Below are 13,462 nucleotides of genomic sequence, written 5' to 3'. Positions count from 1 at the left end.
CCTGGAGAGGAACAGAATCAGAAATACTCTTCGCCTCCCACACCAGGAGGTAAGGATGCGTGCTCTGTAGAAGGCTCCCAGGCTACCACCGAGGTTGTCTGGAAGATGCCATCTGGGCGGCGCCGATGGACCACCAGGCTTGCTCATCCGCCTCCCTTCTTACCAGCTGTGTCCGGGGGCGGGGGGGGCGGGGGACCGCGGCCTCAGAGTCCTCTTCCTCCGTAAAATGTTGGCTGAGAAGACGACAGGTTTGTGTAAAGGGCGCGCAGGGTGCCACCCTCAGCGCACGTGTCTCCAGGGCTGGTCACTTAGCAATTGCGGGACGCGCGCCTCCTGTCCCGAGGGGGCTGGCGGCTCACCGGACGTTCGCCCGCATCTCTCCAGCAACTTCCCGGACAAGTCCTGGCTTTGCCTGTTGGCCGCCCGGGGCTGCAGATGGGAACGGGGTAGGGAGGGTCGGGCCGGGGCTGTCCGGCGGCGCCCAGCCCCCATGGACCCTCCTCGGAGCCCCAGGCCAGGCCCAAGTTCGTTTTCACCTGGGCTAAAACCTCCGGAGCCGCCGCGGCCAGGCGACTGCGACTGGAAGGGCGGGGCAGGGGCGGGGCCTGGGCCTAGGAGGGGCTAATGGGGGGGGCATGGCCGGGCAGGGGGGGGTCCGGGGCGGGGCAGGGGGCGGGTCCTGGGCGCGTGACGCGCGGCGCGGGCCAATGGGGCGCGCGCCCGAGGCCGAGCCTCCTGCGAGCCTTCGCGGCGCCCGGCGCGTCACGTGAGCCCGGGGAGTGAGCGCCGAGAAGCGGCGGCGGCGGCGGGGGCTCGGCCGCAGCGACGCGGGCCGGGCGAGGCGAGTGAGTGCGGGACGCGCGGCCGCCGCCCCCAGCGCAGCCCGCGTGGGCCCGGGATCGCCGGGCCTGGCCGCCGGCCGGCCGTGCCGAGTTCAGGTGGGAGCGCGCGGCGAGGACGGGCGCGCCTGGACCGGGCCCGGAGGGGGCGCGGGGGGCCCTCTGCGCGTCGGGCCGGGCGCCCGCACGGCTGTCCCGGCTCCGCGCGAGCGTCGGGGGAGATGTCGGCGAAGCGGGGCCCTCGGCGCGGGGCCGGGGCCGGGGGCGGGCAGGCGGGACGGCGATCCCCCGTGCCCACCAGCACGGGCCCAGTCCCCGCGCCGGCCTCGGCGCTTGGCCCCACGCGGCCGCGCGCCCCTCGCGGGCCGGCCGCCCATATGGCGGGCGCGGCGGGGCCTGAGGGCGGAGGGGTTACTGCCGGTCACCGCGGCCGGCTCGGGGGAGGCGGAGCCCGGCTCCCCCCGCCCCTTCCCACGCGCGGCCCCACGCGCGCCGGGGCGTCGTGGGGCCCCCCGCCCGGCCCTCAGCGCGCCCCGCACGCGCAGTCACGCGGCAGGAGCTTGCGCCCCCGCCGGCGCCCCCGCCCGCGTCCCCGCCCGCCCCTCTGCGGGTCCCTTCGGGCCCTCCCTCCACCCCTGCTGTTTGCCGGCCCAGGCCCCGGGAGTGACGGGTCCCCAGGTGCCCGAGGCCCTGGAGCCACTCCGCCGCCTCCAGGGACCCGGCGGAGCGCGGGGAGCCCCGCCGCCCCACAGGTGCGAGGCCGCGGCCGCGGGACTCTTATTTTGAAGGGCGGCCCCCCCGCCGTGGTCTGCACGCTGACCCAATGGAAGGCCCTTGGCCGGCGCTCCGCTTGTTATCAATTACATGTTGTTCCTGCGGCCGCCGTGTCCCCGGGAGGATAAACAGCAGGCCCGGCCGGCCGGGCGGGGAGGGGCGGAGTCCGGCCGCGGCCGGGGACGCTGCCCGGGACAGGGCGTCCCCCCCCCTCCTGGCGGCCTGCGTCGTTGGCCGGGCCACGTGCTGCTGTGTTTCAGGGCCGGTCCCGGCGCCCCGCTGGCCCCGTGGGCTCTCAGTGTCCGCGTCCTCCCCGCCGAGGAGCCCTGCCTGAGGGCCCAGGCGGTCTGCTGCGGGCCCCACCCCCGGGCCTTTGCACTCGGTTGGCAAAGTTCGGCCAGGATCCTGTTTCAGAGTCGGGGGTAGACAGTCCAAATGGCTTATATTCTGGTGGGGGCACTGAGAACGAAGTGCGTAAATACATAGCTGCAGTGGCGACTGTTAGGAAGACTGTGATGCAGGGTGGTTAGCAGAGGGTGGTGGGCAGGCAGGGAGGCCTCGCAGGGAGTGACTTCGGAGCTGAGGAGCTGAGGGATCTAAATCAGGGGCTCCCTCCCAGAGGGCTGGGAAGAGGGGTCTGTGGAGAGGGAAGTGCTGGGGCCCTGGCTGGGGGCGGTGAGGCTGGTGAGCTTGTGCACAGCCTGTGAGTGGGGCAGCTGGAGCAGCGGTCTGGGGCAGACCAGCCTTCTGGGAGGAGACTGGGTCCATTCCTTTGGGACTCTCTTAGATTCCCGCCTACCCCGTCCTACTGTACTTATTTCCCCCTCTTATTTGTTTTGTATCATTTAATCTGTGGATATCTTAGTTTATGTGTCTAAAATGTAAGGCTTCCTTTGAAAAGTATGTACCAACCACAATACATCATCCCATTTAAAAATATTGACTGTAATTCCTCAATATCATGGAATAGTCGGACGGTGATCACACTTCTGGGGAGAGTTTCAAGGGCAGGGACGCGGCCCTGTCTGCCTTTTCTAGGTTGTAGGAAGACTGGAGTCCCCGGGTTTCTCAGCATGGCCGCAGAGGGGAGAAAGACCTCACCCTTGAGGCTCACCCTGACGGCTGGTGCTGCCTGTCTGCCCCTGTAGCGAGTGCTCAGCATGTGTAAGCTCATTGGTCTTACAAAACCCCAGGAACTAGGCACAGTTGTCAGGATGCCCACCCAACGCATGGCACAGAGAGGTTGTACCGCCTGCCCAAGGTCACACAGCTGACAAGCTGCAGAGACAGGAGCTCAGTGTGGGCGACAGGGTGGAGGTTGGGGTCTCAGGCTGAATGTGGGCTCTGTTCTTCACATTATCTGGCATTTTCATGCCTTCTCAGCACCTGATTCAGTGAACAGTGTGTATTTTAAAACTCCCAGCTTTAAATCCTTAAGCTAAAAAGCCAAACGATCTCCTGCAAACACTGCCCTGGATGGAAACTTGCACCTTGTCTTATTTTCCTGGGGTTCTGTGAAGCTTCCTGGCCGGGTCATCACACACAGAACAGGTGGGAGACTGGGGTTTGGGGGAGCAAGGACTAGCCCCAGGTCACGGCTGAGGATGGCCTGGCCCTGGGAGGTCCTGACCGCTGGCTGGGCCTGCTGACTGTCGGGCAGTGCCAGGCCCAGGCCGAGTGCTTGAGACAGAGATGGTTGTAGTGGGAGCGGACGTGGTGCCTGGGGGCCAAGACTGTCTGCTTTAACTGCAGACCGTCCCCTTTCTCTACTCGGTAAACACCCGCTGTGGTCACTGGGTGGGACAAAGGTCTGCAGAGGTGGCCCTGTCACGGCCACTGTTGACTCTTCTTGGACAGCAACCCGCATGGCCTTCAGCCTGCCCCTGTCCTCTCTGCTGACGTGCCCTGAGCCCCTCCTGGGCACCAGAAGCCTCACCAGGGGCTGGGAACACAACCAGAGCTGACTGCCCAGCCTGCACCACAGGGGCTCTGGTCTGGGAGGGAGGCGGTGTGAGCTGGGTGAGTGTTCCACGGGGTGCTGGCCGGGGGTCTCATCGCCCACCTGGCAGCTGTGAGTCAAAGGCAGGAGTAGCTGGGGCCTGGGACCGGGGTATGTTCTCCCTGAGTTGTCATCGCAAGGCAGGGCCTTCCACCACTGGTGAAGCCCCTGAAGGTGCCCAGTCCAGTGGAGGGTGCTTGGTGGAGGCCTGTCCCCAATTCACTGGAGAGGCAGCCGAGATGGGATGGGCCTGAGGACTGGGTGGTGGGTGGGCTGCCCCCTTTCAGGTGGTCAGACAGCCCTTGAGGGGGTCTTTAATTTATGCCTCCGAGTAGACTTGTCTGGTTGAAATACAAACTCCTCATTTATATTTGAGTCTCAGATGAAACAACTTTTTAGTATAAGCCTGCTGTATCCAATGTTTGGACATACTTCTGTTAAAAGTTGTTCATTTTTTTAAACTCAGTTTCAAGTTGAACCGGGTGGCCTTTATTTTTATTTGCTCAATCTGGCAAACCTTACCCGAGCTGTAGCAACAGGGGGTCAGAGGGCATGTGGCCATCCTCCTCCCCGACCCGCCGCACCGCCAGCAATTCTGCAGGAATGGGACTGAGGTCAGTTGTCCAGGGACGATGGCGACTCTGCTCAGCTGGATGGGGTTCCCGCCTGGCTGTTCGGGGTGCAGAGCGCCTCCTCACACGCCCACCCTCTCCCTCACACACCGTCACACTCAGACATGTGTGTTCTTTCTCAGAATTGTTCTGAAAAATCTGTGTGAAGCCGCAAGAGCCGGGTTGTGCAATGGGCTTGGAGAGCACTTTTACAAACAGGTGGTGCAATTTCGGAAAACACGCTTGCAGCGTTCCCCCATCGGATGGATGGAGGCAGGATACAGGCCTGGGGCGGCGGGAGGCTGTGGCTGGCCGCGGCGTGGGGCCAGGCGCCTCCAAGGAGGGGGTTGACTGCACTGCTTTCCTGATGGGGCCTTCTTGGTTTTCTCTGCAGCCGCCAGGCCAGCATGGTGGACCACTTGCTCCCAGTGGACGAGACCTTCTCGTCGCTGAAACGCCCCGTCTGTTTTCTGGGTGATGGGCGGGCGTACCACATGCTGCCCTCACCCCTCTCCGAGGACGACAGTGACGCCTCCAGCCTCTGCTCCTGCGCCAGCCCCGACTCGCAAACCCTGTGTTCCTGCTACGGAGGCAGCCGGGGGGCTGAGGGCCAGGACAGTATCCTGGATTTCCTGCTGTCCCAGGCCACCCTGGGCAGCGGCGTTGCGGCTCATGGCAGCCCCGTGGCCTGGGGGACCTGGCGGAAAACACCGGCCCCCGTGAAGGGGGAGCATTTCAGCTTCCCCGAGTTCCCCATGGGCGACCCTGATGACGTCCCTCGGCCCTTCCAGCCCACCCTGGAGGAGATCGAAGAGTTTCTGGAGGAGAACATGGAGCCGGCGGTGAAGCAGGCCCCAGAGGGCAGTGGCAAGGACTTGGACACCTGTGGCCAGCTCTCTGCCGGGCCGCACAGAGGCCACCTCCACCCCGGGGCTGGCAGCAGAGAGCGCTGCCCCCCCCCGCCGGGCCCTAGTGCAGCTGGCAGCCAGGGCCCACCTGGGGGCCCCACCTCCGACCCCCCGGTCCCGCTGTTGCTGCACATCCAGCCGGTGCCAGTGAAGCAGGAGTCGGGTGCGGAGCCTGCCTCCCCGGGGCAGCCCCCAGAGGCCGTCAAGGTGGCGCAGCTGCTGGTCAGTTTCCAGGGCCAGACCTTCACGCTTGTGCCCCAGGTGCTGCCCTCGTCCAGCCTCAGCTTGCCCTCCAAGTTCGTGCGCATTGCCCCCGTGCCCATCGCTGCCAAGCCCCTTGGGTCAGGACCCCTGGGGCCCGGCTCCGCAGGCCTCCTCGTGGGCCAGAAGTTCCCCAAGAACCCGGCGGCCGAACTCATCAAAATGCACAGGTGCACTTTCCCCGGCTGCAGCAAGACGTACACCAAGAGCAGCCACCTGAAGGCCCACCTGCGCCGGCACACGGGCGAGAAGCCCTTCGCCTGCACCTGGCCAGGCTGCGGCTGGAGGTCAGTATGGCGGCGGCGGCCAGGCCTTGCGCAGGGCCCGCGTGCCCCTGCTCCCGGGGTGCGTGGCCAAGACCATGTCCTCCGTGCTTGGATAAGGCTGCTTAGGGCGGGGAGGGGGTGGGCAGGCCCAGAGGTCCCTGTGTGCCTCCAAGTGCTGGCGTCCTGTTTCATGGTGACCAGGTGAGGCTGCAGCTGTACTGGGGAGGGGCTGGGCCAAGCACAGAGCTCCCCTGGTGGCGCCGGGGCTGCTGAGAGGCGTGGAGGGCGGCTGCGCACCGCGCGTCCCCGCGGCGTTCCCGTGCTCCACACCCCTGCAGCGCCCCAAGGGTAAGTACCACTTCTCACCTCCCTTCATCGCTGAGCACAGGGAGGCTGGAGCAGCTCAGTAACCGGCGGGCACGTGGCCCTTTGCTGATGGGGTCGAAGCCAGGGGCCAGAAGCGGCCGCCTCTACAGCCTGAAGGCCCAGCCAGTTGACCGCCGTCCTGGGGGACCTGGCGCTGTGCTGGGGACACCAGAAAGGCCACGGAGGGGCTCCAGGCTCGGGTGTCAAGCCAGAAGCGGGAGACTGCTTCCAGGCTCTCCACTCGGTGCACGGTGGGGGACCCAGCTCTCAAAGCGGGTGACGGCTTGCCCAGGGTCACCCAGCCCCTGGGCAGCCAGAGCTGGTGGGACCCCCATGGGCCACCCCCAGTCCCCCCAGGCGGGCTCGCCCTCTTGGGAGGGAACTGTTTCCTGAGGCTCTGGCACAGGTCAGGGATGACACGCTCAGGACGCCCCCCTGCAGGAAGCTGGCGAGCCCGGGCGGTGCGCGTGCTCCTTGCGACTCGGTCCTGCCTAGTGTGGCTTCTGTGTGAGGGGTGGGAGGCATGCTTGGCTTTGTGCAGACTGGAACCTCACAAGAGGCATGTGTGGCCACGCGTGAGCGTGCACCCTGTGTGTCTGCGCCCCATGCGTGTGTGTGGGTGCACACGGCGCCCGGTGCTTCCTGGCAGCATTGCTCCTGAGAGCAGGGCAGGGCCGGCCCCGGGCTGGAGGTGCTGGCCTCAGCGTTGCGGCGGGCTGAGGCTGGACAGAGGGGAGCCCTGCGCCCAGCGTCCCGGGTTGTGGGGTGCTGGACTGGCCAGAGAAGGGGCTTTGCCTTGGCACCCACAGCCCTGAGGGCTCCAGGAGCCCAGCCCCAGCCCCACACTGGCCACAGCATCTGGCAGAGTCAGCTGGTGTGCTTCAGGGCAGGCCTGAAAAAACTGGCAGGCAGCCAGTGGAAAAACTAGGGTCGGTGGGCAGAGGGGCTACCCTGACCCCGGGGGTGGGGCGGCTGGTGGCAGGGGGTGGACCCGGCCCAGCTCTGCCCCCTGGCCAGTGCCCTCCCGCGGGCCCCCGGCCAAGCCTCAGTTTCCTCATCTGTCGAGTGGAAGGCTTGTTCGCGGCCTCTGTCCCCCAGGTCTGTGTGTGCAGGGATCGTCTGGGTCATGTGCCGCTCTTGGATGAGGTCAGAGTGTGAGGGGGAGGGGTCACCCTGCTTCCACTGGGCGGCACCCATGCTCCAGGGTGGCACCCAGAGACCCCTGGGCCGGTGCTGTCTTCTTGGTGGGGGTTGGGCCGTGGGCAGCCTCATGGTCCTGGGCCCTGTCCACCCCCCAGAACTGAGGCTGGGTGGAAGGGTGTGGTCGTGGTCAAGGCCGCCCACTTGGCCGCTCCCCCGGGAGAGGAGGACCTGTGCTCCAGGCTATCCTGGAGACAGACAGGACCCTCGGCTCAGGGCATCGGGGGGCAGGTCTTGGCCTCCAGCACAGCAGCCCTGGAGGGAGTGAGTTCCGCATGGGGGGAGGTATATAACCCAGAGTGGGATTCATGGGGGGCATTCAGGTGTTCACTGCCTGAGCTCTTGCTTGGTCTTACCCAGGACCCCCAAGTGGGGGATGCACGGTGGGAGCCTGGCACCGTGAGGGCTCTACAGAGCCCTTGGGAGCCGTGTCTGCTGTCGGCCAGGCGGGCGGCTTCTCTTTGGTCTGGGTCTGGCCCTCACGGGGTCACGTGTGGCTCGCGTGAGCCAGAGGCCCTGCCAGGCGGGGAGCTGGGGGCGCCTGCCGCTTGCGGGGGCCGTGCCTCGCCGGTCAGTCTTCAGGGATCGTGAGCTGTCGCTTACGGGCCCGTGAGCTGGCTGGCCTGTCCACGCGGCCATAGCTGCCAGCCGAGTGACAGGGGGGCGTCCTTCCAGCATGTGGGTGGGCGGGTGCACCGACTCTGGGGCAGCTCCGTCAGGACAGGACAGGGGAGAAGGTGGCCGTGGCCAGCCCCCCAGGCGCTTGCTGGGTGCCGGGCAGTCCTGAGGGTCTTAGGGCTGGACTCCCCTCTGCAGATCGCCACCTCGGCTTCCACGCTTCCTTCCACGGGGGACTCACTCCCTTTCCGCCCCTCAGATACACTTAGGTTCCTATCCAGACACCTCATTCTGGCCCGGAGGCTCCCTTGGGCAGCGCGGGCTGGCACAGCCCCGGTGGCCTGCGTCCCCAGCACTCTCCCCCGGGGGTGGCTGTCGCTGGTCTCACCGTGACTCTCGCTCTGCCCGTCCCGCATCCCGGTCCTTTGAGGCCTCCCAGCACCCCTGCGGTTTGTTGGCACCATCTTGTTTTCGGTAGGGGGAGACCAAGGCCCAGAAAGACGCAGCCATCCTTCACGGGGACAGAGTGCACCCCGCCGTGGTGAGGCCAGCATGCCTCTTCCACGCGCTGCCCCAGGGCCGGGCTGGCCACCACCTCTCACTGGGCAGCGCTCTCGTGAGCCAGGAGTCCTGTCTTCCCTGAGGTCGTCAGCCGCCAGGCATCAGCTCTGGGCCGGGAGGAAAGGGCTGAGGGGTGAGACGGTGAGACGCAGCTCCGCGGTGCTGGGCAGGCGCCCCGCGTCATTCTGAGCCTGTGAGCGGGCGTCAGCTCGTCATCCCACTTTGGTTGTCGTCCAGTCACTCAGTCGTGTCCGACTCTTTGCGCCCCCATGGACTGCAGCACGCCAGGCTCCCCTGTCCGTCAGCAACTCCTGGAGCTTACTCAGACTCATGTCCGTCGAGTTGATGATGCCATCCAACATCTCACCCTCTGCCGCCCCACTTTAGAGAAAGGAAACGCGGCCAGAGCTGGCAGGCGGTTCTCACCATCACCCAGCTGGGAGGTGGCTGAGGTAGGGGCTCGGCCCAGGCTCCCTGCCCACCCCGCCCCACCCTACCCGGCAGGCTGTAGGCCCGGCCTGCCCTGCAGTAGCCCCTCCACACCTCCAGAGGGGGTGGGCCGTGCCCGGTGCCGTGCCTGCCCTCCCAGTGGGCGCTCTGCGTTCCAGACCCTCTCCTTCCTGGTGGTCCTGGTGAAGAGCAGCGGCCTGTCCCCCTCTGGCGCCTGTCCTGTGTCCTGCTCACTGAGGGCCAGGAGTGCTGTCCCCCAGGGTCATCCCTGGCCACTTCCTTCGGTGTCTGATTGTGGACCCTGGAGTCCCTGCTCTTCCGCGTAGGGACGCGGCTCTGGAGGCTGGGACGGGGCTGGGGCCCAGATGGGCCTGCTTGAGGCCGCGCGTGTAGGGAGGCGCTGTCGGCCTCTCCCTAGAAGTTCCCGCTTCCCTCTTGAACACCGGCCTCCCTTGTTCTCTGCAGAGGGACGTCCTGTCCCATCCAAGGAGAGTGCCCTCCTGCCTCCGCTCCTGGAGGAGTGTCGGCTCCCCGCGTGGTGGGGCCTGGGTCTCCACGGTGGACGGGGAGGCCCTGGGGATGGGGAGGCCGGGATGGGGCCGGGGCTGCGACAAGGCCCCGAGCCCTGCCTGCGGTCGCAGCCCCGTGTTGTTCCTGGCGGCACGTCCCGTGGAACGTCCCTACCACCGCCCTCGGCCTGGGTGCTCACAGCGACGGCTTTCTGGCTGACGGAGGGCCCTCTGGACCTGTGCTTCCCTGCAGCCCAGCCGTGGGGATCATGGGCGACCCTCATCAGCCGTGGGCCCCACACCCACTCTGCACCCTCAGCCCTGGCACCCGGTCTGCCCTTCCCTGTGCCTGGGGAGCACCTCTGAGAGCTTGGTGACTTGCCAGGCGGTCCGGCAGGAGGAGCAGGGTCCGCTGCCCGCAGAGGCTGAGTCGTAGCCGCCTGCCCCATCCCATGTGGCTGCGGTTTGGGAGAAGGTGGCATGGGGGTCATGTGGGGGCTCAGGTCACAGGACCTGAGGGGGAGGGGGCGTGCGGGTGGGGGGCTGCTCTCGGAACCACTGTCCCCGCTACGTGCCCCTCCTAGGCATCCCCCGACAAGAGGCCACTTGCCCTGTGTGCCCACTTGGCCTCTGGGAAGAGCCTCGGAAGGTGGATAAGAGCCCAGAGGCTCCACTGGAAGAGAGGGGACCCTGAGGCCCAGGACGGGTCCACCTTTGCTCGGGGCCACACGGGCTCGCGCCAAGCCATCCGGCCTCCCTGCAGCCCGTCCTTGTGCCCTCCCTGGGGTGGCGTCTCCAGTGGGGCTGGTCTTGGCTCCCTGAGTGGGAGGATGAGGCCGACCCCATGCCTTGTGCTGCGGGAGGCGGGGGCTCGGGGCCGTCGCAGAGCCTCCTTGCCGCTGCCCTGGGGGTCCTGACTCCCGCTGGGGTGGGTGGTCCCGGGCTGGCCCCTGACGGCTGGAACCTTGGTGCTTCTTCCACCCGCTTGAGCTGCAGGGGTGCGGGGCACCTGGCCCACTCTGGGGGAGGCCAGGCTGCCCGCGGTCACCAGGGCGGGAAGACCCGGGTCTGGCCCCATTTGCTCTGGCCTCAGCCGCTCTGCGGCAGCTGACCCTGGGTCAGGGCCTCGCGTCTCTGCGCCTCGGTTTCCTCTCACGGCAGACGGGCCAGGGTCTTATTTCCACAGGTGCTGATGGCACCGTGCCCTGTGCGCAGGCACCCGGGCCATGATGTGAACACCAGCTTCCAAGCACAGGAGCCTGGCCGTGCTCTGGGCGCTGGGGGAGTGAGGGAGGCAGTGCTTGTCCTCCGCGCCTCTAGGCTGAGGCCCCCACTCGGCCTTCCCCATACAGCTGTGGGACCTGGGCTCCCACCCAGAGGGTCAGGCCTGGCCGAGCCTCTAGCCCCGTCCTTGGCAGGGCGGGGACGGCTGCTGCAGGCACCACCCCCCTTCCTCTCGTGCGTGGGTCCAGGGACAGGGGTGCTGGGCCTGATGCTCCTGTGTGCATGTGCTCACGTGGGTGAGCGTGTGTTCACGTGGGTGTGTGCACACGTGCATGTGTGTGCTCCGTGCTCAGTTGTGTCTGACTCTTTGTGACCCGTGGGCTGTAGCCTGCCAGGCTCTTCTGTCCATGGGGATTCTCCAGGCAGGAACACTGGAGTGGGTTGCTATACCCTCCTTCAGGGGCTCTTCCCGACCCAGGGCTCAAGCCCAGGCCCCCTGCAGCTGCAGTTTTCACGCCCGGGGGCTGGTGAGGGCTGCCTCTCTGACAGCTCTCTGTGCTCCCGAGGTGCTGCTGTGTCTGCTCTCACTGACACACAGACCAAGCACCCCAGGCACCAGGTGCTGGGCTGGCCGCGGGGCACATGCCTTTCCTCATGGAGCCGACGGTCTAGTGGCTCAGACTGATGTTCATCAAAAACTTGGAAACTAAAGTTGCAGCAGGGGCAGAGGTCAGGAAGGAGAAATGCCTGGTGCTTCTAGGCCCTAGCTGTGGGTGGGATGCAATCCTGGAGGGCTTTCCTGAGGAGGTGACGTTTGCACTGAGGGCTAAGGGATGCGTAGGAAGAGCCTTCCGGACAGAGGGGACGGTTTGGGCACATGTCCCAGGGCAGTTTGTGCAGGCAGAGCGCAAAGCACAACAGCATGTATGCATAGGGTGGGGTCTCGCTGCCAGGACCAAGCTCGGGAGTGGGGAGAGGCTGGAGTCCCTGAGGTCGGCCGTGGCAAGAACTGAGCCCTGTGGTCAGCTGGGGTCCGTGCTGCTCCTTCCCAGCAGCTGCTGGGGCTGCGACAGGGAGGCAGCTGGGCCGCCGTGGAGGCTTCTGAGCGCCTTGCAGGGCGCGGTGCTGTCTGGGGACCTCTCAGCTGCTGGGAAGGCAGGCAGGGTCCAGGAGTTGTGGGGTCAAGTCTGAGGACCCTTCCTCCGCTGTGACAAAGGCCCTCCCCCTGCAGGCTGGGCAGGGCCTCTGCCCCAGCCTGTGCCCCCGGTTGGGGGCTGCCTGGAGGATGCTCCCAGGAGCCCCACTGTCTGGTCTGAGGGGCTTGAGGCACAGCTGCCATGAGGGGGTCTGTGGGGTTACCAGCTGCCCTCAGGCCACAGCACGGGGACCGGCCCCTCTCGCCTCCCTGGAGGGGTGGCGGGGGAGGGCCAGGGCGGGCTGGGCGCCCTCCCCGCCGACCCCGTGGGCTCCTCCGCCGGGCGGCGGGGGCGGGGCCGCTGACCGCCCGTTCCCGCAGGTTCTCGCGCTCTGACGAGCTGTCGCGACACCGGCGCTCGCACTCGGGCGTGAAGCCCTACCAATGCCCCGTGTGCGAGAAGAAGTTCGCCCGCAGCGACCACCTGTCCAAGCACGTCAAGGTGCACCGCTTCCCGCGCAGCAGGCCGCGGCCCTGACCCGCCCCCGCCCCCGCCCCCGCGCGGCTGCCGCCGCCTCCGCCAGGCACTCTGTAGCAATAAGTTATCAGCCCCTGTTGGAGGGACGTGACGCCCATCTTGGCCACCTGGCGCCCGGGGGTGCGGACTCAACACCGCCACCTCCCCGGGGACCCGGAGGCGGCCGCGCTGGCCGGAGGCAACCTGCGCGCCCTGCGCCTTCCGCGGCCCAGCCCCCCTCTTGCTGGGCTCCCCGCCTGGGCCCGGGCCAGCGCTCAGGCGGGGAAGAAGTGCGCAGTGTTGAAATGTCAGTTCCCGGAGGGAGCGAGCGGGGAAGAAGGAAGTAGGCCAGAAGTCCAGGCTGCACTGTGGCCTGGGCGTGGCTCCATCCCCGGCCTGACCACCAGAGTACGCAGGGCGGTACAGGGGCGGGACCTGGCTGCCGGGTGAAAAAACCCCTCTCGGCCAGGCGATAGTGCATGTGCTTGAGTTAAACGTGCGGGACAGACGGACAGACGCAGGTCTGCCCCAGGGTGACGGTGCCGCGTGGCCCAGCCCTTCGTCCTGTTTGCAGACAAATCCAGACGGCGCCTCGGGTCACCTTCAGGAGGACAGGGCTGGTGTAGAAGAGCTAGTAGAGCCCCCCAAACCCTGACCTAGAAGTGCATTCCTCATTTTGTCTAGAAATTAATATCAAATGAACTAGCTTGTTTTGAGAGGTTTATTTCACATCCTATGAATGTATGTAAATAAAATGTACATAGGTGCATCGACATAAAATCTTTTAATAACATATCGACGTTGTGTAAATTTGAAATAAAATCTATAAAGCTGGTGTACATATGTTACAATTATGTATATTTTCTTTGGTCCTTCATAAAAATATATTTGCCAATAAAAAGAAGAAAGAACTTGATAACTCTGGCGTTGGCATGCTGTTTTCCTTGGCCCTGCCAGGAAATGGAGTGATTCTGGGGGCTCAGTCTGGTTTGCCACATGCGGGGAACCCTGGTTTGCACCTGGAGCGACACAGGGGCTCCGTGGATGTCCGGCCCCTGGTCCACCGGTGCAGGATCCCTGCACCCCCACCTCCACGCCCGAGGCTGGGTGTCTGCTCCTTCTGTGTCCTGAGGGCTGCTTGCTCCACAGACCCATAGCTGCCGGATTCCAGCTTCACTTGGGGGAAGAGACCACAGGCAGCCCTGGCCCACAGGGCCACGACTC

At 66.1% G+C, this 13,462-nt stretch overlaps 1 protein-coding gene across 1 annotated transcript; it reads left to right on the top strand.

Moving 5' to 3' along the window:
- Positions 1–818: 818 nt before the first annotated feature.
- KLF15 (Kruppel like factor 15) lies at positions 819–13,157 on the top strand. The gene is made up of 3 exons (XM_040247289.1): positions 819–938; positions 4,618–5,679; positions 12,103–13,157. Exons 2-3 carry the CDS (start codon positions 4,631–4,633, stop codon positions 12,257–12,259), a joined length of 1,206 nt encoding a protein of 401 aa, XP_040103223.1. The 5' UTR covers positions 819–938; positions 4,618–4,630; the 3' UTR covers positions 12,260–13,157.
- The last annotated feature ends 305 nt before the right edge of the window (positions 13,158–13,462 follow it).

The sequence above is a fragment of the Oryx dammah genome, unplaced genomic scaffold (assembly GCF_014754425.2).
Source record: "Oryx dammah isolate SB20612 unplaced genomic scaffold, SCBI_Odam_1.1 HiC_scaffold_9, whole genome shotgun sequence".
NCBI classification, from domain to species: domain Eukaryota; kingdom Metazoa; phylum Chordata; class Mammalia; order Artiodactyla; family Bovidae; genus Oryx; species Oryx dammah.
The sequence above is the reverse complement of the archived record's forward strand: the minus strand, read 5'-3'. Positions and strand labels throughout refer to the sequence as shown.

What these genes read in the sequence shown, in the direction of transcription:
- KLF15 (XM_040247289.1), top strand. Translation starts at nt 4,631, where the DNA reads ATGGTGGACCACTTGCTCCCAGTGGACGAGACCTTCTCGTCGCTGAAA. An exon ending in TGGCCAGGCTGCGGCTGGAG is followed by an intron (nt 5,680 to 12,102) that starts GTCAGTATGGCG and finishes CCGTTCCCGCAG; the next exon opens with GTTCTCGCGCTCTGACGAGC.